This window comes from Microcaecilia unicolor, chromosome 10 (assembly GCF_901765095.1).
Source record: "Microcaecilia unicolor chromosome 10, aMicUni1.1, whole genome shotgun sequence".
NCBI classification, from domain to species: Eukaryota; Metazoa; Chordata; class Amphibia; order Gymnophiona; family Siphonopidae; genus Microcaecilia; species Microcaecilia unicolor.
The window spans coordinates 65,979,508-66,004,055 of record NC_044040.1 but is presented as its reverse complement, the minus strand read 5'-3'; the positions used below and the strand labels follow the sequence as shown (position 1 = coordinate 66,004,055).

Here is a 24,548-nt window from a genome sequence, read left to right as displayed (position 1 = left end):
CACTGCGCACCCCCCCCCCCCCCCCGAGTGCAGCGGCGTTCGTCCCCCCCGGGTGCAGCATGACATCTGCCCAGCGCATCGACATCCCCCCCCCCGGGTGCATTCTTACCTGCTGGGAGCAGCCGCGTGGCTATCGGTTCCAGTGGTTCCCTGCTCCCTCTGCCCCGGAACAGGAAGTATCCTGTTCTGGGACAGAGGAAGCAGGGAACCAGCGGAGCCGACAGCCGCTTTCTGCACCCCTCCAGCGGCGTGCACCCAGGGTAGACCGCCCGCCCTCGGTACGACACTGTGATATTCCAGTACCTAATTCACTTTTCATTTCGAACTTTTGGCATGTACTGCACACAATGGGGTATACTCGAGGATGTGTGTGTTTGGCGTGTAAATGAAAGCCGTCACAGGCTTGTTCATTTGAGACTTTGATGCCTGGCAATACCGAGGACTTGTGACAGCCACAATTTGAATACTGAGAGTGACTACTCACGTATTTTTATATCTATATTAATTATTTGGGCACTGGTATCAATTATGATTAACTATTTATTATCTAGATTACCTTTCTATTTAGTAGATTGTGTTTGGTTCTCTAATTTGGGCTTTTTGTTTAGTGAGATTTTCATGATTTGAACACCTGAAAACTGGCAATTAGACATTTATATTGCATGGACGTCCAAACCCCAATTTTATAAAGCTGGGATATGGATGTTTAAAACTGCAGTACATCATTATGGCAAGGGGTGTGTTTTGGATAAGACTAGGGAGGCACCAAAATATGGATGTCCAACTCTGATTTTAGAAGGAGAAGGGGCATCTAGCTCCTAAAAGATGGGTGTACATATTTAGGCCTGGTACCCGGCATGTCCAAGTTACAGATTGAGCGGTTTGTCACTGGAGGGAGTAAGTGAAGTCACAGTAGGTATTTTTCTATCCCTGGAGGGTGTGCAAGTAAAAAAATAAGAAGAAAGAAAATCACAAAGAGCTGCAGTGGTATTTGAACCATGATCCTCTGCTCTGGTCCTCAGCTAGCTGCTCTAACCATTAGGTTACTCCTCTAGATGGACATCATTTTATAGCACAGACATTCCTATGCTGCTACAATGACAATCATGTCCTTTGTTTTGTCCCATTCAAAGTTTGGATGTTTTCGTTTGTAAAATGGATGTTCATGCTGGATGTAGTTAGCACTTGGATGCCCATTTCTCATGTATTTTAGAACAGGCTGTATGTCAACAGATCCTGTTCTAAAATACATGAGATATAGATGTCCATATGTGATGTACTGTCTTGGATGTCCTTATTCTAAGTAGGATATAAAATCTGCCTTATTATCTAACACCAAGCACTTTTTATGCAATCTACCCTATGTTAGATGACTACCATTAGTGTATACTATTAGTAAATACCCCCTGGCACCCCGACATAATAGCCCTGACAAAATAGCCCCGACAAAACCCCCTGACTATATAGCCTTGTAACAAAATAGCCCTTGACAAAATGGCCCCCTTAACAAAATAGTCCCCTAGAAAAAAATAACACATCACAAAAAATGATGATAAACTACAAGTGAAATCTTTACTGATATAGGCTCCTACCAGCATTGCATTGTATAAAGCATATATAAATAAACTAAATTCTATAGCTATCAACTGGTATTCATGATCTGTTCTGCTGTTTAAGGAAACTATTCTTTCATCAACATGCTAATTAAAAAAAACCAAAACAATATTGTCATCATTTTCATAGTCTTACCAACCTTCTCCAGTTTGGCAAGGGAAGATTATTAGGAAAAAAAATGCAGTGCCATATTCTGGGCAGCCTGATTGGGCCCTTTTGTCAGGGGACTAATTTGTCAAGAGCTATATCGTGAGCAGGCTGTTTTGTCAGGGGCCATTATGTTGGGAGTTTTTTTGTTTGGAGCTTTTTTTGTCGGGGCTATTTTAACCGGGTACCCTATATATAAAGTTGAAATATGTGAAGAGTACTTTTAATTGGTTTTACGGTACAGTCTGAAAAGTTGGATAATCCAAGACTCTACATCCCTCTGACCCTGCCACACTAAGCATAGCCTCCTACCCCACCCACCCTCTCACACAGAAGCAACTTTCCCATTCCTGGATCCTCTCAAGTGCTTCCTCACCCACCAGACCAAGGTAAGCCCTCCTTGGGCCTAATGTTTGAAGCCCTGGTGGTCCAATGATAAAGTCAGAGCAGGAGTCCCAGTCGATCCTGCTTGTCCCAGCTCGACCTTCAAAAAGGCTGTGGCAAACTCAAGGACAACTCAATTACTATAATGCCATCTAGGCTAAACTACAGGAATATACCTCTGGCCAAATGTTACACTCTCAAGGAGGATATTGGTTGGGTTTCCACCGAATTTAGGATGTTCACATTGTCAGACACAGGGAGAGGGCTTTTTCAGTGAAGGTGGCATAGTTGTAGAATGACTTATTTGGTAAACTGCAAAATGAGAAGTATTTGGGCACTGGTACTGAATATCCAGGTGATCAGTGATATCTGGAACTCATGCAGGTATGGCCAATATTCAGTGCCATAGCTAACTGTGCATTACAGCTGTTATTTATGTGGTCCTACTTGCTCAGTTAGCTGTGCAGATGCCAGTACTCAATATCACTGGTGCCTTCATAACTTCTGGAACTGCTCCAACTCCACCCCCAGATTTCCCCCCAATTGGCTGATTAGTGCTGATATTCAGTGGGGCTGCCCAGTTAAGTACTGCTGAATACAGGGTGGCCAGCCAGGTCAGAGTGATTTAAATGGGCAGGAGCCTCTTCTGCTCACTTAAACCATGCTGAATACCAGGCCCATAGCTTGTAAGTCCTCTAGGAAAATACCTACTGTACCTGTGTAACTCGCTATTACTGAAAAAAGGTGTGAACTAAATCCAAATAAATAAATATGTATATAATGATGCAGTTAGGCACCTTACTGAAAATTTCATTTGTTTTCGTTGTCACTTATACCAGTAGTGAATCTGTCAGTTACATTGCCCTAAGCTATTGGATAGTGAATAGGTATGAAGACCATCCATCAAAAATCCTCATGGTCCTAAGCCATGCAGACTATTGCAACGGAATCTATGCGGGCTGCAAAGAACAACTCATGAAAAAACTCCAGACCGCCCAAAATACAGCAGTCAGGCTGATATTCAGCAAAACACGCTTCAAAAGTGCCAAACCCCTCCGAGAAAAGTTACATTGGCTCCCAATCAAAGAACGGATCATCTTCAAAATCTGCACCTTAGTCCACAAAATCATATACGGCATAGTCCCAGGATACATGACAGTAAGCCCCATTGAGCCTGCAAATAGGTGGGAAAATGTGGGGTACAAATGCAACAACTAAAATAAAATAAATTCATGGATTTAAATTAAACAAGGATAAGACCACATTACTTGGGATAGATACCATCCCAGACACACTTGTGATCTCTAGGGACTTTTTGCTAAAGATTGAGCATACATCCAAGGTGTTGGATTTTATCTTGGACTATCTTTTGAGCCCCAAGTTAACTTTATTGTTAAGACAGTATATTTAAGTTTTAGCAATTGAGTTATTATTTTGACAATAAACATTTCTCTATTCTGGTCCAAGCATTTGCATTATCCCATTTAAATTATTGTAATAGTTTATATTCTTCCATTACAGTTAAACTGTGGCCCAGACTCCAAATTCTTCAAAATAAAGCTGCTAAACATTTTTCATAAGAAAAATTTGATAGGGTGACCCCAGCTTTGATCTCTTTACACTGGCTCCCTGTACATGCTTGAATTTATTTTAAGCTCGCTTGTTTTATGTTTAAGATGTTTAACGGTCTGTCTCTAGCTTATCTGTTAAACTTAGTTGCTTTTCCTCTTCTTAAGAGGTCATTGATATCTAGAGATCCTTTTCTCCTGTTTTTTCCATCTTTTGTGGGAATCCAATTTAAGAACATTTTAGAAAATTCTTTTGGATTTCAGGCAGTACAGTTCTGGCTCTCTTTGCCTGTTACTCTACGTGCAGCCTCTTCTTACAGTTCTTTTCAAAAAGATCTAAAAATGTTCTTATTTAGAAAATGTTATATTTAATTATTTTTTCATAAGGCTCTTTTCTTTGTTAACCACTTTGAACCACCAGGAGGTGGGAATTAGCGGTATACAAGCAATATATCATATCATATCATATCATATAGCTAATAATGAGGCTGAATCTATGCTACTCATCACAATGTCCTTACCTAGGAAGCAGCAACACAGGTTTGATAAGTTTTAAGGCAGTAGGCTCCTAATACGGGGATGGGTGGGTACTCAATATTTGTCTCATCACAGTTGAAAATTTTCAGATTAAAATGTAGCTCAGTGTGTGATAGATATTCAAGTGTTTCATGGTCTCAGATGTTGCTATTTAAGGCACTCAGCAGATTTTCCAGTGTCCAGCAAGGGTCAAGGCAAGCATTCTGAGACAATATGCTGAGTCTGCATAATGTTGGAAAGTGAAGCCAGTGAAACATACACTGTAAACTATAACTATTTGGCTTTATAGGCAATATTGAAAAACCTGAGCTGGCTAAAGTTGATATACTATGTTGCAGATGAAATCTGTCTTAATAGGTACGGTGAGAGCAACTTTCAAAGTAATTTCTGTGAATTTCTTGAGCTGAAAAGCATGGTGGAGTTCGATGGGGTTGGGTGGTAGAGGGAGCAAAAATATGCCCAAGGATTTCAATTTGAAGTCTTCACATATCCTTTACTGTATGTACTCTGCGTCTGTTACAAAGTAGGTGAAAGGTTTGCAGGAACTTTTCTACCCATGGTCTCAGATTTTCAAATGAAAGCTTCATAAGGAGTTTCATTTCAAAAATGAGATTGCAGGGGTGTAGGTATAAAGTACCCTTGGGGCTAAAAATTTAGCCCCCTCCATGTTGAAATTTGGATCAGTCTTAACCCCAGTGCCACTCACTCAGCTATGCTGTGCCTATGATATTGTAGTTGATATTGTAGTTGATAGCATGTGATCTATTTACAGCACCAGGAAGCTTTATTGTGCCAAAAGTTAAAGTTAACTTAGAGGTCGATATTCAAAGTGATTTAACCAGCCAGAAACGGATCCTGACCTATCGAATCACCTGTTTGGGGCTAACTGATAATTTTCAGCAGCACTTAATCAGCTACTACTGCTGAAAATAATGGGTTAGTGCCCAACTGAAAACCGGACATTTGGGGGGCATTCTGGGGGCAGAGTCGGCAAATGGCTGGTTAAGTGCTGATATTCAGCACTTAACTGACCAGGTTAACCGCATAAACAGGAATGCATAAAAGGAAGTCCTGTCTTCATGCAGTGCCCCATAGCCGGTAAGTGCTGAATATTGCACTTAACCCGGCTATACATTAGCTGGCTCTGTCAACCCAGAAATTCAATCCTGGTGCCTGAACGTGGCCCTGCATTGAATTTCTGGTTTTAACACCAGCAGCTGTCAGCAAAACGCTGATTGCTGCCGACTGAATATCAGGCCCTTAAAGTTTATTCCTTTCACAGACCCACAGAGCTGCAATGGAGCATGCTGGGAACATGTTAGAATCACACCTTGTATTTGTGTTTATACTGAAATACAATTTTAGTCTTCAATAATAATAGTCTAGCAGGTCTGTTGATAATTATAGTGAGAATTATTATTTAAAGTTTTTCTATTTTCTCACACAATTCTGTATTATATTGAACTCATATTATAAATAGTGTCACAAAATACTTATGATAGCACTTCAGATGCTCATATGTACCCAGTCACCTTTGTACTGGATAAAAACAACCGTTTCTGTGTTTGGATAGCACATTGCATATTTTAAGGACATACAGAATTTAATATAATATAATATAATATAATATAATATAATATAACATATATTCATAGGAGCCCAGTATAATACACTTGGGGAGGCTAAGAGGGGCATAATCGAACAGGGCACCTAAGTTTTCCTGAGGGCGTCCTCGCGAAGGGGCGGGGAAACCTGTATTATTGAAACAAGATGGGCGTCCATCTTTTGTTTCGATAATGCGGTCGGGGACGCCCAAATATCAACATTTAGGTCGACCTTAGAGAGATGGTCCCTGGTTTTCAGCGATAATGGAAACCGAGGACGCCCATCTCAGAAATGACCAAATCCAAGCTATTTGGTTGTGGGAGGAGCCAGCATTCGTAGTGCACTGGTCCCCCTGACATGCCAGGACACCAACCGGGCACCCTAGGGGGCACTGCAGTGGACTTCAGAAATTGCTCCCAGATATATAGCTTCCTTACCTTGGGTGCTGAGCCCCCCAACCCCCCCCCCCAAAAAAAACCCCCCACAACTATACAATACTACCATAGCCCTAAGGGGTGAAGGGGGCACCTAGATGTGGGTACAGTGGGTCTCGGGTGGGTTTTGAAGGGCTCACATTTACTACTTCAAGTGTAACAGGTAGGGGGGATGGGCCTGGGTCTGCCTGCCTGAAGTGCAACTGCACCCACTAAAACTGCTCCAGGGACCTGCATACTGCTGTCATGGAGCTGGGTATGACATCTGAGGCTGGCAAAAAATATTTTAAAATTTTTTTTAGGGTGGGAGGGAGTTAGTGACCACTGGAGGAGTAAGGGGAGGTGATCCCCGATTCGCTCTGGTGGTCATCTGGTCAGTTTGGGCATCTTTTTGATGTTTTGTCGCAAGAAAAAAATGGACCAAGTAAAGTCGGCCAAGTCAGGGATGCCCTTCTGTTTTCCATTATTGGCCGAGGACGCCCATGTGTTAAGCACGCCCCAGTCCCGCCTTTGCTATGCTTACGACACCCCCCCATGAACTTTAGTCGTCCCCGTGACAGAAAGCAGTTGATGACGTCCAAAATTGGCTTTCGATTATGCCGATTTGGGTGACCCTAAGAGAAGAATGCTCATCTTCCGATTTGTGTCGAAAGATGGGCGCCCTTCTCTTTCAAAAATAAGCCTGTAAGCCTCCCAAGCCCCAAACCATCATCTTCCCCACTTCCACCACTGTTATTACAGCTTTTGGAGACCCACAACAGCAGCAGCACATTTTTAAAAACACAAACATTTGAAGGGCCACGGCTACAGTGAGTGACATTGTGGCTCTGCTGATCCTGCCCCCTCTGATGCCAACTTCCTGTTTCAAAGAGAGCAGGCATGGCAGAACTAGTGGTGGAGTACTGCTGTCTTGTGCATGTTTTCAATTAGTGGTTGCTGCAATGAGCCATGGGAAGCAGAATTGGCTGCCAGGGATTGGGGGGGGGGGGGGGATAGAAGATGTTAGAGATATGTAGTGGAGGGGAGAGAAGAAATGCTGGATGGATAGGGGAAGAGAGAAGGGAGAGGATGGATTGAAGGGGAGAGAGGAGATGCTGAATGGAAAGGAGAGAGAGAGGGGAGACACTGGATGGGAGATGCTAGAGGGAAACAGCTGGAAAGCTGTAGGCAGATGCAGTTAAAAGAGGGAAATTGAAGACTGAATATTAAAAAAATTAAATCTGGACAAAAAGTCAGAAAAATAAATGAAACAAAGCTGCAAGGAAAAGATCAATGTTGGAGATGGAAGTATTAGAGGAAATGAAGAAGACAGGATAGAGAAAAATGTCAAATGGCCAGGGAGCGTTGAGAAGATAGAGGAATGCAGAAACTGGGACCAACATGATTAGAAAAATTAAATAACCAGACAACAATGGAAGAAAAAAGAATTTTCAGGTCAAGATTCAGCTGGTGGCAGTCAGTGTATTTTTAAATGCTGATCTTCACTGGCTACGTTAGACCCACATATTCATTACTGGGCCTTGTCAGGGCATGAGTGCTGAATGTGCAGGTCTGACTGGAATGTTGTGACATGCCTGCATTTATGTAGATCCCATCCAATATTCTATCGAAACAGAAACCAATTTAAAATACTTATGTGAGTCCTGGCTCAATATTGGTTGGCACCCCCACAGTGCCTTCTTCAGTTTATCTCTCCCCCCCCCCCCCCCCCCACCAATGATCCTGATACCCCCTCCTGAGCTCCCCACCCCTTTGACTGTGACCTGCCTCCTGAACCCTTCTCTCAAGATAGACCTCTCCCCTAGATCACCACCCATGAGATGCCCTCCCTCCCGAGATGGCCCCTCCCAAGACCAGTCTACTACTACTACTTATCATTTCTATAGTGCTACAAGGCATACACAGCGCTGTTTTACCCTTGAGTTGGTCCCCCTGAGACAGCCCCATGCAGTACAAGGCCTTCTTGAGATAGGGGAGGCAGCAGGTGCATCTGTATTACAGACACAGTGAGGGATCATTTCCTGTTGTTTTCAAAAGTGCCACACCGTCCTTTTACTGCTGACATAGATATTGCTTCCCAACTCTAAGAATTTTAACTTGCCCCAACACACCCATCCCATCGCACTCTACCCTAGTACCACCCTACCTTAGTCTCCTCAAATAGCTGACTCACTGATCACCTATGAATCTAATCTAATCTAATCTAATCTAATTATTAATCGATCACAGAAAACTCTGATAACAAGAAGTGAAACAGCTAATTCAGAGTAAGAAAGTTTACAACATGGTCATTGTCAGGGCTGGTTGCTGAACTCCTGGAGGGGGCATAATCGAAAGGGATGCCCAAGTTTTGCTGAGGACGTCCTCGCAAAATGTCCCGGTAGAGGGGTGGGGAAGCCCATATTATCGAAACAAGATGGACGTCCATCTTTCGTTTCGATAATACAGTCGGGGACGCCCAAATCTTGAAATTTAGGTCATCCTTAGAGATAGTCATCCCTAGACTTGGTCGTTTCTGATATTCGGTGATAATGGAAACTAAGGACACCCATCTCAGAAACGACCAAATGCAAGCCCTTTGGTCATGGGAGGAGCCAGCATTCGTAGTGCACTGGTCCCCCTCACATGCCAGGACGCCAACCGGGCACCCTAGGGGGCACTGCAGTGGACTTCAGAAATTCCTCCCAGGTACATAGTTCCCTTACCTTGTGTGCTGAGCCCCCCAAGCCCCCCCCCAAAACCCACTACCCACAACTGTACACCACTACCATAGCCCTAAGGGGTGAAGAGGGGCACCTAGATGTGGGTACAGTGGGTTTCTGGTGGGTTTTGGAGGGCTCACATTTACCACCACAAGTGTAACAGGTAGGGGGGGATGGGCCTGGGTCCGCCTGCCTGAAGTGCACTGCACCCACTAAAACTGCTCCAGGGACCTGCATACTGCTGTGATGGACCTGAGTATGACATTTGAGGCTGACACAAAATATTTTAAAAGATATTTTTTGAGGTTGGGAAGGGGTTAGTGAACACTAGGGGTTAGTGAACACTAGAGGAGTAAGGGGAGGTCATCCCCAATTCACTCTGGTGGTCATCTAGTCAATTTGGGCACCTTTTTGTGCCTTGGTCGTAAGAAAAACAGGACCAGGTAAAATTGTCCAAGTGCTCGTCAGGGACGCCCTTTTTTTCCCATTATGGGTCGAGGACGTCCATGTGTTAGGCACGCCCAAGTCCCACCTTCGTTACGCTGCCGACACGCCCCTGTGAACTTTGGTCGTCATTGTGATGGAAAGCAGTTGAGGACGCCGAAAATCGGCTTTTGATTATACCGATTTGGGTGACTCTGTGAGAAGGATGCCCATCTTCAGATTTGTGTCGAAAGATGGGCATCCTTCTCTTTTGAAAATGAGCCTGCTGATCTCCAATTATATGAGTTGATCACTATATAAACCCTTTGTTTGAAACATACCAAGAGAAGTACTTTTGAATTCTGACTCCAGAAGTTATAAAATCTGCCATTTAAATTCAAAACCTTAACTCCCCATTTCAAAAGGCCGGTATGGAAAAGACCTGACATGCAGTGCCAGTCAGGATCGCTAAAGGGGGAGGGGGTTAGAAGAGACAAGATTCCCCTGGGCCTGGCAGCCCAGGTGAGATCCAGCATCTTTCCCTTCCTTTCAACTTCCCCCTCCCCATCCCCTACTTGCCTGGAGTCATTGAATGGCAGGCAGCAGCGATCAAGAGAGTCTGCTCTGCTGGCCACAGGTCATTTTTCCCACTGCGTCTCACATATGTGGAAACAGGAAGTTACTTCATAGGAGACGGGATGCGGCAGGAAGAAGGACCTGTGACCAGCAGAGCAGTCTGTATCAATCACTGCTTCCTGCCATGCAATGATTCTAGGCAAGTAGAGGACCACAGAGGATGGGGACTGTGGTATTTTTTGCCCCAGGCCTGGCTTTATCTCTTGGCAGCCCTGGTGCCATTTCATCTAATCTAATAAGGTATCTGAGAACCCTCTATTTCCTGTCTTTTCTCTTCCTTTCTTGCCCTTTCCAGGGAATAGAATGGGGGGAAGGATTTGATGCTAGAGCAGACAGAGCACAGAGCTCAGCAGAAAAAAGCTACTCTGCACTCGGATGCAAACTTCCCCTCCTGTCTTTTCCCCTCAAGGTGCTGCCTGGCCAAGATGCCAATTACTTGAGTATTTTGGTTGATTGAGTGCCAGATATTGGGGCTTTTTGCTGTATATGGTTGAAAGTCTGTGGTCAGCTATGAGCATGCACCACAGTTCATATTACATTAAAATTATTTTGGGGTCAATGTACAGTGTGGTTTAAATGGGCAGAAGAGGCTCCTGCTTGCTTAAACCACGTTGAGCAGGCTGACTGTCGATATTCAGTAGCCTGGCCTTGAATATCCAGACATAAATCAGCCCATGGCTATCAGTGTTTAAAAATATGCTGAGCATTGTGGGTTGAATATTGGGGGTATGCTCTCTAAGCAAAAAAATAAGTCACTATTGCAGTGATTCCCAAACCTGGTCCTTGGGGCACGCCAGCCAGTCAGGTTTTCAGGATATCCACAATGAATACTCATGAGAGAGATCTGCATGCACTGCCTCCACTGCATGCAGATCTCTCACATGAATATTTAATGTGGGTTCCTGAAAACCTGACTGGTTGGGATGCCTCCAGGATCAGGTTTGGGAACCACTGCACTATTGCATAACTCAGCTCTGTGTATTTATATTTTCTAACCTGCATTTCTGGTCGTGCAACTAGCAATACAATTTTCTTGCATTCGTCACTGGAGAGCAATGCCACTGCCTCTTCCCGGTTCTGGACATCTTGGCCATTTATCTGAAAAACAAATGAAAGTGGCACATTAGTTTCCATTTCCACAAAGCAACATACAATAAAGGGCAAATATCTGCTCATTTGTGGCAAACGTATGGACAATGAAGCTCACGCAATGGGCTCATCTTCAGCTCCATAGTGGTAAGTGCCTCCACTCAATTATGCGCTTACTGTAAGAGCTGTATTGATCGCTGAAGGATGGCGGACATCAGAGGAAGCAGTTATGTTCATAAATGTCCAACCTGCGCCCCGGCAACATACATCTAGCAACACAATTAACCAGCCCCTGACAGGTGACGTTCATCTTTCTCCGTTCAGAGTAATGGAAGTGTCACTCTGAGATAATAGTGCTGGTGGAAGCAAGACTGGTACGACTACAGCTGAAATCAGTCACATCTATGCATGCAGAGAGCCAATTAGAGAGCTACAGTATTATCTCTGAACAGGCAATACACAAAGGCCAGTGCTGGTTGCTATTTGGTTAACCATTTGATATTTGTGTGCAAGTCATTATCTAAAATTCTATGAAAATTTGACTCCTTTTTGGGTAACTACAATAAAACCCTTTAGGTACTATTGTTCTTTAAAACCCACTTCCTCTGTAAATAGTTTAAGCTATTCCACTGAATCTGTGACACTCATATAATAAATGTACAATATTACATGGAAAACTATAGTAGTGTAAGAATGCTACATTACAAGGCTGAATCCAAGTGCGGCATCTACCTGCAAAAACAGAATGTTTGAATAATAAAAAGAAATAACAGAATAATAAAGAAGAAATAATCTTTAGTTTGAAAAGTTTGTTATATATTCATAAGGCTTGGTTTATATTATGAAACCTTGCAACCAGAGGGTTATAGGGGTCCTTTTACTCAGCTGAGGTAGGAAATGGCTTTAGTGCACCCTTACCAGGGCTGCCGAGGGGAAGGGGGACAGATTCCCTGGGGAAGGGGGCGGCGGCTGCCCCAGTGAGGGGGAGCAGGGGGTGGTGGCGGCCTGAGTTGCAGGGGAACCGGGGGGGGGCAGCGATGGCCTGAGTGGGGGGCAGGGTGGGGGGCAGGGCGGGGGGCAGTGGAGGCTGCGGTGGGCCTACCCCAGGCCTGACTCTGTCTCTCAGTGGCTCTGACCCATACCCAGGTCTTACTATTTCTATGACTAGATGGAATTTCTGCATATAACCTTAAGCAAGGATGATGCCTAGAGAATAACTGGAGGGTCGTTTCACAAGTGGCACATTTTTCTTCAGGTTGTTTTATTTGGAAGTACACAGTGCTAAGAGATGAAATTGAACACTGGGAGATGATTTTCAGAGCAGTTTATGTGGACAGTTTGCTCTCAGAACAGCTGGAAACATGTTCCAGCTTTAACAATGTGTGTATTCTTAGGCAGATTAAATAGATGTGTTCCTGGAGTATATTTATTGTGAGGGAGTTGGAAAACAACATGCATACATTTGAATTTCAAAAGTACAGCTGCTATTTTGGTTCCATTCTGCCACTCACAGAACCAGGAAGGTTGGAGGGGAGGGGGCAGAGGCCATGCGTAGGTTCTTCCATGGACATCATAAGCAATTTTCCCTTTGAAAATAAGCTATGAGATTTGTGGGTAAAAAAAAAATGTACCTTGTAAACTTTGCATCAAAGCTGGCTAATGAAAATTAGCCCTTTAAAATCCAAGCTATCTGCCATCTCCTCATAATCATTCAAGGTTTTCCATGAGTTTTTTCATCTGAAAGAGTAGATGGAGTTTCAATGCGGGAAAGCAGCCAAATAGCCATCATTGTGCTAACTACAATGATCAAACTTTTGGAACCATCTCTGCCTTGGCATTTGAACAGGGTTATTAATCTAAATGAATAGCATTCTTTTGTCTCCGTAGACTCAGAAGCCAAACTCTGCCAGAATTAATACATGAATACAATTTGGGGCTACGTTGCTACAATTGCAGTTGTTGAATCTTATGCCAGGTGAGGTTTTTGAGATGTTATCAGTGCAAATTAGAATATATTCCCAAGGTTGTGTGGGGAGACTTGCACAGTGCCTTGTTGTGCAACTATAAACAGTTATTTGTTCACTTAATAGCACTCTGTTTCTTTGCAAGATGTATGCAACAAACGCTTAATGCATGCACCGGTGCCACTTTTAGCAAAATAATTACAGTTTACTAGTTCTTGTATGAGAAAGGTGACCCATTAGAATGTTGTTGGTTTTTTGTCCTGAATTGGTCCAACTTTACAAACAAAACATGATTTCAAAATGAATTAAGCAGGAACCAAGAAAATGATTGCCAAGTTTTTGGTCTCTCTTTCATGTTTCCTCCTTTTACAGAGAGAAGTAACAGGGAGAGCAGTCTAGCACGGTAATTTTTGGGTTTCTACACATTTCATTTTGAACAGCAATTGTGGTGTACTATTTTCATAAAGAGAACTCTTGAAAAGAGATTCCAATATATCATCTTCTTCACTATTCTCTTGATGCTGACAAAGTTTCATTTCAGTGTCAGTGGGAAGACTTACTTTAATGAAGATATCTATTTTTTTAAAAGTATATATACAATTGTTGCTTGTTAGCTAAGGGTTTTTTTTTCCACTGATCATGCATGCTACCATTTGGGATTCTGCCAGGTACTTGTGACCTGGATTGGCCACTGTTGGAAACAGGATACTGGGCTAGATAGACCATTGGTCTGACCCAGTATAGCTATTCTTATAACTATAGTTATGCATTTTGCTGAGACCCAAGGGAAACAATGGGTTAAATGTTATTGTTGTACAATTTCTATTTGCCAAGTATTACACTACAGAAAAACTGCTAAATAAGGGGCCCTTTTATCAAACAGTGGTAAAAAGTGGCCATAGCACAGCTTTACACGGGTCATTCCCTGCGCTAAGGCCATTTTTACCACTGGGGTAAAATGGCCGATTTTTCTATTTTCCTTATTAATGGTCACATGGTAATTTTGCCATGAGCATGTGGCCATTAGTATGTGAATCCCTACCGCCACCCATTATGTACGCAGTAAGGGCTCATGCGAAACGCACTCTAATCGGTTAGTGTTCGTCAATATAGCTGCACTAACTGATTGGAGCAGAACACGCCCACTCTCTGCCTCCAGACCCGCCCCAGTGTTAAAAATTAAAGATTTTTTTTAGCACAGGGGTAGCATGCACGCATCCCAAAATTACCATGGGATGCCTTAGCATGCCTCACAGTAAGCATTAGTGCTTTACTGCAGCTTTGTAAAAGGACCTCTAAATAACAAACCTCCCCCTCCCCAAACCCTGTTGTCAGCATTGACTTCAAGTGCTATTTGGATATTCAGCACCAGACTGTACTCAGGGATAACTCTGTTTCTTTGTAAGATGCATGCAACAGAATAATTACAGTTTACTACTTATAGGACATTGTTGATATTCAGTGCCATACCCATATAATTGTACAAAAAAAGTTAGAAAAATAAAGGTAAAGTTAAAGGGTAATGGATTTCATGCACTGTCTCTCTATGGTACACCAAAGCGGTTTAGATATATTATACATTGTCCTACTGCAGTGCCTGGATAACTTCCAGCTTTACCTTGGCTCTGTCCCTAGACTGTCCTGACAATATGGGGATAGTACTTGGTTACCCAGTATTGATTTTCAGCAGCACTGCCTGGACAACGCTGCAGATAATCAGTGGCTGGCTCCAATGAGTAGCACTTATCTGGAAAGGAACTGCCCCTATCCAGATAAGTGCTCTTAAATATCAACGTGTAAATTAATAAATTCACTCATTTGAAGGCCAGAAGAGAGGCTTATTTGGAAGGATCAGATGAACTGTGAAAATATGTTTGTGTTTGAGAAGGATAGCTTTCTAAGGCCAATAGACTGATAATGAGTATAAAAATGGCATTCGGGGCCGATCCTGTTCAATACATTCAGTGTACTGAATGTTAACCTCATTTATTCCATTCCAGACATGCAAAGTTGCACCAATTACATTGGCCCCCAACAGAAGTAGACAAAACACAAGAACCATGATGTCAGCACGAAAAAGATCAAGAAATCAAATGCATGATTACAAACCTATTTCATTAATCTAATCACACCCATGCGTATTTGCCTTGATTCCATAGGAATAACTTGGGGGGGGGGGGGGGAATTCAAAATAAAGGAGTTTTATAGACGTGTCAAACCACTCAATGCTCTATCAAGCTGTTGGAAATCACAATCAGCATGTTAAAAATTCTCTACAAGCAGAGAAAAGCATACTGTTGATGTATTTATGATTTAGCTCACATCTCTTCAGTAGAAGGTCAAGGTGAATTACATTCAGGTCTAGTAGTTATAACTCTGCCCCTGAAAGGCTTACAGTCAAAGGTCTAGAGTAAAAAATGTGTTATTTCATTTGCATATGCTAATACTGTTAATGTGTGTTGTTATTATTGTTAAACAGGCCTCATTGTATACCATGGGACTTGTGGTAAATAAGGTCACAAAAAGAAAGAAGCATGTGTTCTGAGTGAAAACTCTCAATTATAAAATTATATATAATCTTATCAAGCACCTAAATAATATCAACCCAACACTCATTCTCACCATTCATTTCATATTCCCACTGTAAATACTACCAATCATGTGGGTTCAAGCAACCATAGGGCTGTTTAAACATCTAATATTTCTGTTCTTCACTCCATGTGAAATATATCTCCACTCAAATACAGATTATCCACTTTTTTCACAGAAATATTCCCATACATAGTTCCTAAATAACTGTCCATCATTTCTCAAATGTTTTAACCTTCATGTCCATTTATCTTTGTTATTTCTATTCCAATGATTGCAATTCCCATACGTGTCTCAAACAATGCCTTATCTTTCCGATACAATTTTCTTCAAACGGCAAATGACCATGCGGCTGTTCCCTCGGTTCTGTCCATCTCGTATGTTCACAGGTTTGGTCCATTCCACTTTTAACAATGTCAAACCCTACACAGGTCTACGTTTCACTGATTACATCTACAGGGGGTTTTGAGTGGAGGATTAGACTAATGATTAATGCAGTGATCTTTGATCCTAGCAACCTGGGCTTGATTCCCACTGCAGCTCCTTGTGACCTTGGGCAAGTCATTTAACCCTCCATTGCCCCAGGCAACAAAACTTAGATTGTAAGCCCTCTAGAGACCAAGAAAGTACCTGCTTATAATGTGTACAGCACTGCATACATCTAGTAGTGCTATAGAAATTAGTAGTAGTAGTAAAAGTGCACATTAATATTACATCAAAACATCTATACCTTCTATAATCCAATCTAACATATCTAAAATATTATAACTTCTTCATACCTTATAATTTTAAAGCATCTTAGCCATACTTCCAGGCAAATCTACAACTGGTATCAGCAACAATGGCGCCGCTGCACTCTAAAACGCAGTTCATGCACAAAACCAGTCATTCATTTTTAAACCCTGGCTGAATATGCCAGGTTCTACAAACCAACCCACTCCACTTCCTTATTTAATCCTAAAGGGGTCACTGTTTTCCACTTAAAAATCAACCTTTGCTCTGTTTGAAACATTTTTTGTATTATGTTGACCCCCTCTTATATATTGAATTGAATAAACACTACTAGAGAATAAGAAACAATCAGCATTCCCCTCTCCCCAAGGAAATAAAGAGTTGTGAGAAGCAAAATGAAACACTCTGAGTAGGAGTAAATATATTGAGGTGAAGGATTCCAGGAGACTTGATATACAGGTTTGTATTTGGGTAACTCCTGCTGGACTGAATTGAGCCAAGAATTATACAGTAGAAAATAAGTTTTGGGGCCCTTTTACTAAACAGTGTTAAACCCTTAACACGTGGTTAGCGCATGCCCACAAGTATCGTAAAACGTATTATAGTATTTTGCAGTATTTTGCCTCTTAGTGTGCGGCAACCTGCACGTTAGCTATTAAAAAAACAAATTGTAGGGGACATGTCGTGGACAGAGAGTGGACATGGAAGTCCTATTCAGTTACCCTCAGATTTTATATATGGCACCCAAAATCACCAGAGTGTAGTGTAAGCTCGTGGCAGTGGTACCCCTGCCAAACATAGAGCCAGACAAATCATGGACCGTGGGCCACTTGAGTTGGATGCTGTGCTTCAGGCATAAAAATGTACTTACTCCTAAACATCAAAATGCAAGGAGGAATGGCAAACCGCGATTTGAAAGTGCCAACCCCTTCAAGAAAAACTACACTGGCTTCCAATCAAAGAACGTATTACCTTCAAAATCTGCACCCTGGTCCACAAAATTATCCACGGCCAAGCCCCAGGATACATGATGGACCTCATAGACCTACCAATCAGAAACATAACCAGATTATCTCGAACATACCTAAACCTCCATTACCCAACCTGCAAAGGATTAAATACAAAGCAACCTATGTATCTAGCTTCTCCTATGGAACACACTGCCAAAAGCTGTGAAAACAACCTATGACCACCTAAACTTCAGGAAATTACTAAAAACCAACCTGTTCAAAAAGGTATACCCCACCGATCCAACATAAATACCTACATCCTGCAACATAGTAAAACCAAAGTTCGTAATGGACAATTTATAACCTTCCTCCCCTCGATTCCATTGTACCTAAAACATATGTACCGTTATTCAACCACTATATTAGCTTGTATTTGTTTCTACCGGTCTAGGCGAATGCCTTACGGTACTATGTAAGCCACATTAACCCTACAAATAGGTGGGAAAATGTGGGATACAAATGTAACAAATAAATAAATAAATAAAATTGCATGCCTAAATTGTGTGCCCAAGTTGCGTGCACATCTTAATTGAGTAACAAGCCATTAACAACCAATTATTGCAGTTAATTGACTCCAATTAGGATTTGCACGTGTATTTCGCTAAATGCTATTCTCTAAAGATCAGCGTGCAAATCTCTTAGCGTGCAATTCAAAAAGGGGCATGGCCATAGGAGAGGCATGGGCGGGTCAGGGACATTCAATAAAGATGCACGCAGTATTATAGAGTTCAGGATTTATACCAGATTTCATTTTGGTGCAGAAATCTGCTCTTAAGTGCTATTCTATAAGCAGCACACAACCCAGAATGCTGTTTAAAGAATAGTGCTCCCCATTGACCAAATATGGGTGCCATTTACTGAATCTAGTCCTTAGTGCAGTAGGATTAGGGTATGCTCACTGGATAATGCTGGGCTAACTGGGGACCCCGTAGCGCCTCCTAAATAGGAGGCGGTGAGGGATCCTATGTTAATTTTTTGCAGATACTGGGCGTTAATGTGAACATTAGCACACAACCTGCAAAAAACCATAGAAAAGGCTTTGAAAATATGCCGCAGTAAATCTGGGCTTAGTGTACAGGAAAGTCAATTGTTAGATGTGCTAAGTCCAAATTTTATCATACTTTAGTAAAGCAGCCCCTTTGTTTGCAGCAAGAGAAGAGTGATCAGGCGATAAAATGCTCCATGAATCAAACTCACATGCACTTGCTGTTTTTAGGAATGAACCCAAAAGGTTTGAGGAAGAGAAGATGGTGTCTAGTTCCAGAATTAGACAAAGAAGTCTCTCAAGAGAGACCAATGAACAATGATTCAATTTCCCATAATCAATATAGTGAAATTCTCACAACAGACTTTTGAATAAAGGGCTGTCACCTGTACTTTCTCAGGATGAAGATGAATTTGAATTACACACCCTTTTTGGCAATATTCCATTGCTGTTTGCATTTTAAATTGTTTTTTTTTTATCCCTTCATATTCAACTACCATGCTTGCAAATATTTCAATTGTTAGGAATATGTTAGCTGGGTCCAACTGATAAAAACAGTGCAACTTTCAAAGAATGATTAGCTGTCAGTTACAGTGTGTTGGTCCCTTAAAACAATCCAATTTTACACAAATGTAGTTTACAAAAAGAATACTGCTATAAGCAAATTGATAAAAGAAAGGCAATTATGTTTATGGCTGAGATGAAGTATTCAGCTGAGATTTTACAACTTTTCAAATACTTCTTTTTATCAATTGGTCATAAAGGGACTGAGATTTTGTGATGGGTGAAAATTTATATACAGCAAGACACAATAACGTGACACATCTTATCCCGGAAAAACTTTATAAACACTATAACATCACTGCTGAAGAAGCATTGGGAATGGATCACTACCCTACAAGAATTATTGAGAATGAGGAGGCTATTATGATCACATGGGACTTTTCTAGTCCAATTGATAAAAAAAACTCAATTCAAGAAAAACTGGGCAAAAAACAAACATGAGAACAACACTGAAAATAGAGGTGTCAGTACCAAGAGATTATTCTATGAATTGTGTATGTAGAGAGAGATATCCTCAAGTATTAATTAGAGAGGTGTGGTAGCCATGTTAGTCCACTCTTAAAGGTTATCAACCTTCGAAAGCTAATCAAGAAATGTATTAAGTTATGTCCAATAAAAAAGGTATCATCTTATTTTCTTTTCCATGTTTTATTTTGTTGATTTCTATTGATAACCTCAAGTATTAAGAAATGCAGTCAGAGACCAAGAAAATGTGGCAGAAAGATAAAGAAATATTCCCATTGTTTTTGATGTCACATACTTGATTAAAAAGAATTTCCAAGAACACCTTGAAAGATTGCCTATACACGTATATCTTATGGACTCCAGAAGGAAACTCTCTTTGACATGATGAAATTACTACAGCGAGCATTTGCATTAAATTTGAGAGATTCATATCATATTCCACATACCCTGGCTTAGGAGTGAGGTTATTGTCATGGTATGCTCAAAACTAATCTCAAAATAGAAAATCTTTCATCATAGACTTCAAGTATCACAGATCTTATTCTATACACTCTTCTTCAAGTGGAGAAAAAGACCTCAGTGATACATATAGTAGAGTATTGGAGAACGCTGAGCCAACATTTTTGTCTGCCACTGTTAAGCTACTTGCGCTTTGTAAACCTAATTAGTCCCCTGAAGCAGCCAAATCTCGGCAAAACAACAAACCCTGGTCGGGATTTGGGATTTGGTTATGAAGTGGTGTTATATGCCGCTTGGTTAGACTACAGGCTCCAGTGTGAAGACGTGGATTTCTACTTGTATCTTGACAACCTTTGGGGATCACATATTTGGATCCATCTTTATGAAAAGTGGACATTTTTAAATATTTAAACTTGAATTTATATTTAATTTTGGTAGATTACAAAGACTATGGTTGAATACTGAATTAATTTGAGCCTCCTATTACGACTCTATAGTGGATTTTTTTTTAGACCAGTGATGTGATAGAGGGATATCCCAACTTTGAGGGGGGAGCCCGATACTCTACTATATGTATCACTGTGGTCTTTTTCTCCACTTGAAGTAGGGTATATAGAATAAGACCTGTGATACTTGAAGTCTATGGTGAAAGATTTTCTATTTTGAGATTTGTCTGGTTTCTCTATTCTTTACTATTTGGTCGATGCTCAAAACTAATCCATTTGGAGACATTGCTCTAAGGGGATATTTACATCATAATTATCAATACCTTCAGGCAGGGAATGATCATAAAGAACACAAGGTTTTTGATTGTTCAGAATCCTGTAGTACAAGTAATTCATACTTTTCACAAGATTCATAAAAACATGCAAAATACACCAGATCATCTGATAATTTCAGTCAAGGGAGCAATTCTGGAAAGTTCATCCTTCATGGTCAATATAATTTTTGCAATCACTTGTACATTTAACACCATCTAATATATTTGGAGGAGTGGCCTAGTGGTTAGGGTGGTGGACTTTGGTCCTGGGGAATTGAGGAACTGAGTTCAATTCCCACTTCAGGCACAGGCAGCTCCTTGTGACTCTGGGCAAGTCACTTAACCCTCTGTTGCCCCATGTAAGCTGCATTGAGCCTGCCATGAGTGGGAAAGTGTGGGGTACAAATGTAACAAAAAAAAAATTAACAATCAAACAGGAATTATAACAAACATTGGTTTTTTTTTTTTTAACTAAGATATGGTATGCACTAATGCACGCTTAACAAAAGTTAAAAATCACTAGCATGGGCCAGTGAGTTCTACGTGTAAATCTTAATTAATGCCAATTAGTGCTGATAATTGCTTGCTAACATCCAACTGACAGCGCTGATTAGCTAATCAATTAAGGGCATCTTTTACGAAGCGGCAGTAAGCCCAACGCAGGCTTACTGCTCGCTACTCTGGAACTATTGCCCCCAGTGCACGCCACTTCCGGCACTACAAAAATACCAGGCGGTAATCAGGTAGTGCCATGCACTGCCCAGTTACCGCTGGGTTAATGCAGGAGCCCTTACCACCACCTCAATGGGTGCTCCCCACAAAATGGCCATACAGCAAATGGTTCACTTGATGCATGGCCATTTCTTTAGGAAAAAAAAAAGAATCCTTTTACCCGCTGCAGTAAAAGGGGCCGTAGCGCACATCAAAAACGCTCGCTGATGCCAGCGCAGGCCCCTTTTTACCACAGCTTGGTAAAAGGACCCCTAAGTTGCATGCATTGTTATAGAATAAACTTTATTGCCTTATTTTGTTTGACTTATTTGTTCCCTGAAATTGAGCTGGGTTTCAGCTACGATACTGACAGAATGTTTTTATCAAGCTTTGGATTGCGTGTTTGGTTCTTTCTTGAATAATTATTCTAGGTACTTACCTGTCTTGCTAATAGAGTTCCTTGTATATATATTATATTATTTTTTGTAAACCACTGTGATCTGTACAATACTATATTATCTATCTCTTATATACCACAGTCAATATCAGCCCCAAAGTTTCCGGCCCTGAGATATCATATCACCAATAATTCTGCAACTCCCTCAGAATTTAATCCATATAAGGACTTAAGAACCAAACTAACAATTTTAAACTGAATATGTTTCTGAATAGTTAACCAATGAAGATCTCTCAAAATAGGGGAAACCCTATCAAATCTCACTGCTGTATTCTGTAGTAATTTCAGGCACCTTTGCAACCCAGCTGAAACATCATTATAAAGAGAGTTACACAGAGGGGCATTTTCGAATGGGGACACCCATCTCTAAGGGCACCCATCTCTAAGGACGTCCCGGCGAAGGGGTGGGGAAACTCATATTATCGAAACAAGATGGGCGTCCATCTTTCGTTTCGATAATACATTCAGGGACGCCCAAATCTCAGCATTTAGGTCGACCTTAGAGATGGTCGACCTTAGAGATGGTCGTCCCCAGGTTTCGGCCATAATGGAAACTGAGGACACCCATTTCAAAATCGACCAAATCCAAGGCATTTGGTCGTGGGAGGAGCCAGCATTCGTAGTGCACTGGTCCCCCTGACATGACAGGACACCAATCGGGCACCCTAGGGGGCACTGCAGTGGAATTCACAAATTGCTCCCAGGTACATAGATTCCTTACCTTGTGTGCTGAGCCCCCCAAACCCACTCCCCACAACTGTACACCACTACCATAGCCCTAAGGGGTGAAGGGGGCACCTACATGTGGGTACAGTGGGTTTCGGGGTGGGTTTTGAAGGGCTCCCATTTACCAGCACAGGTGTAACAGGTAGGGGGAATGGGCCTGGGTCCGCCTGCTTGAAGTGCACTGCACCCACTAAAAACTGCTCCAGGGACCTGCATACTGCTGTGATGGAGCTGGGTATGGCATTTGAGGCTGGCAAAAAATGTTTTTAAAATTTTTTTGGGTGGGAGGGGGTTGGTGACCACTGGGGGAGTAAGGGGAGGTGATCCCCGATCCGCTCCGGTGGTCATCTGGTCAGTTTAGGCACCTTTTCGAGGCTTGGTCGTTAAAAAAAATGGACCAACTAAAGTTGGCCAAATGCTCGTCAGGGATGCCCTTCTTTTTTCCATTATTGGCTGAGGATGCCCATCTCTTAATCATGCCCCAGTCTCGCCTTTGGTACGGTGCCGACACTCCCCCGTGAACTTTGGTCGTCCCCGTGACGGAAAGCAGTTGAGGGTGCCCAAAATCGGCTTTCGATTATGCTGATTTGGGCAACCCTGAGAGAAGGGCACCCATCTCCCGATTTGTGTCGGAAGATGGGCGTCGTCCTCTTTCAAAAATGACCCTGATAGTGGCATTCCTAGGTTGGCTGCCATCCAGTGTGGATCACTGCTGCGCACCCCCCGGTTACAGCATTCCCCCAGCGCATTATCCCCCCCCCAGCACATTACCTCCCCCCGGTGCATCACTTTCACCACCCCCAACACATTGCTTTTACCTCCTGGGGGTGCTGGGAGCAGTTGCGTGGCTGTAGGCTCAGCTAGTTCCCTGCCCTGGAACAGGAAGTAATATCAGAGGGAGCAGGAAACTGGTGGAGCAGAGAGCTGCGCGGCTGCTCCCTGCACCCTCTTGCAGCATGCACCTGGGGTAGACCGCCCACATCGCCCTGCCCTCGGTACGCCACTGGAGTTGCAATAATCCAGTTGGGGAAGCCAGTGGTATAGAAAATTTTAATAAGCAATAGTAAACCATAAGTTTGCCACTTTCTTGAGTGGTTTTACATATATGACTCCAATTTATTTTTCACATAGACAGAGGATTCCCACTCTACAGCATATCTAGATATCACAATTTTTCACTTTCTAGCAAGTTAAGATGCACTGGGACCCTTTTACCAACCTGCAGTAAGCACAAACACAAGCTGACCGCAGGTTAAAATGCACTACTGTGGGGTGTGCTCAGGCATTGTGAAGTAGTTTGGGAATTGGCTCGTGTTACCCATTGCAAAGAGTGGGTTCAATTATGCTAATGGGTTAATGTGTGGGCACTGCCGTGCGCTGATTAGCACAGGATTAGTGCATGAGCCCTTACTGCCTACAAAATAGGTGGCAATAAGGGCTCACACACTAATAGTCATGTAGCCATGCAGTAATAGGGAAATTAGTGCATGGCCATTATTGGAAAAAACAGAGTAGAGAGGTGTGGTAGCCGTGTTAGTCCACTTTTAAAGGTAATCAATAGAAATAAAACATGGAAAAGAAAATAAGATAATACCTTTTTTATTGGACATAACTTAATACATTTCTTGATTAGCTTTCGAAGGTTGCCCTTCTTCGTCAGATCGGAAATAAGCAAATGTTGGTAGATGACAGTATATATAAGTGAAACATCAAAGCATTCCAGTGACAGTCTAACAGGATGGGGGTGGATAGGTGAGAGACAGGAAGAGGGACAGGTGAGATATGCATGGAGACAGGAGGGTGACAAAGCAGTACGATTTTCAAAGTAGTACAATTTTATGGTTTATAATGGGCTAGAAAACCCAGATCTTTGTTAAGTCCTGTCTGGTGGGTGTCAAAATATTTAATCATTCTGACTTCAAAGGTCTTACGTTCTTGTATTGTTTTAAAGTTCCCTTTTAAGATTCTTACCATGAAGTCACTGGTA

General features: G+C 42.1%; 1 protein-coding gene across 1 annotated transcript in view; it reads right to left on the bottom strand.

Moving 5' to 3' along the window:
* The window catches only part of PDZRN4 (PDZ domain containing ring finger 4), an 825,447-nt gene that overhangs the window by 36,114 nt on the left and 764,785 nt on the right, over nucleotides 1–24,548 (bottom strand). The window contains exon 8 of the mRNA XM_030216753.1: nucleotides 11,047–11,148. Within this exon, the coding sequence (XP_030072613.1) occupies nucleotides 11,047–11,148 (102 nt within the window). The remainder of the gene's footprint in view (nucleotides 1–11,046; nucleotides 11,149–24,548) is intronic.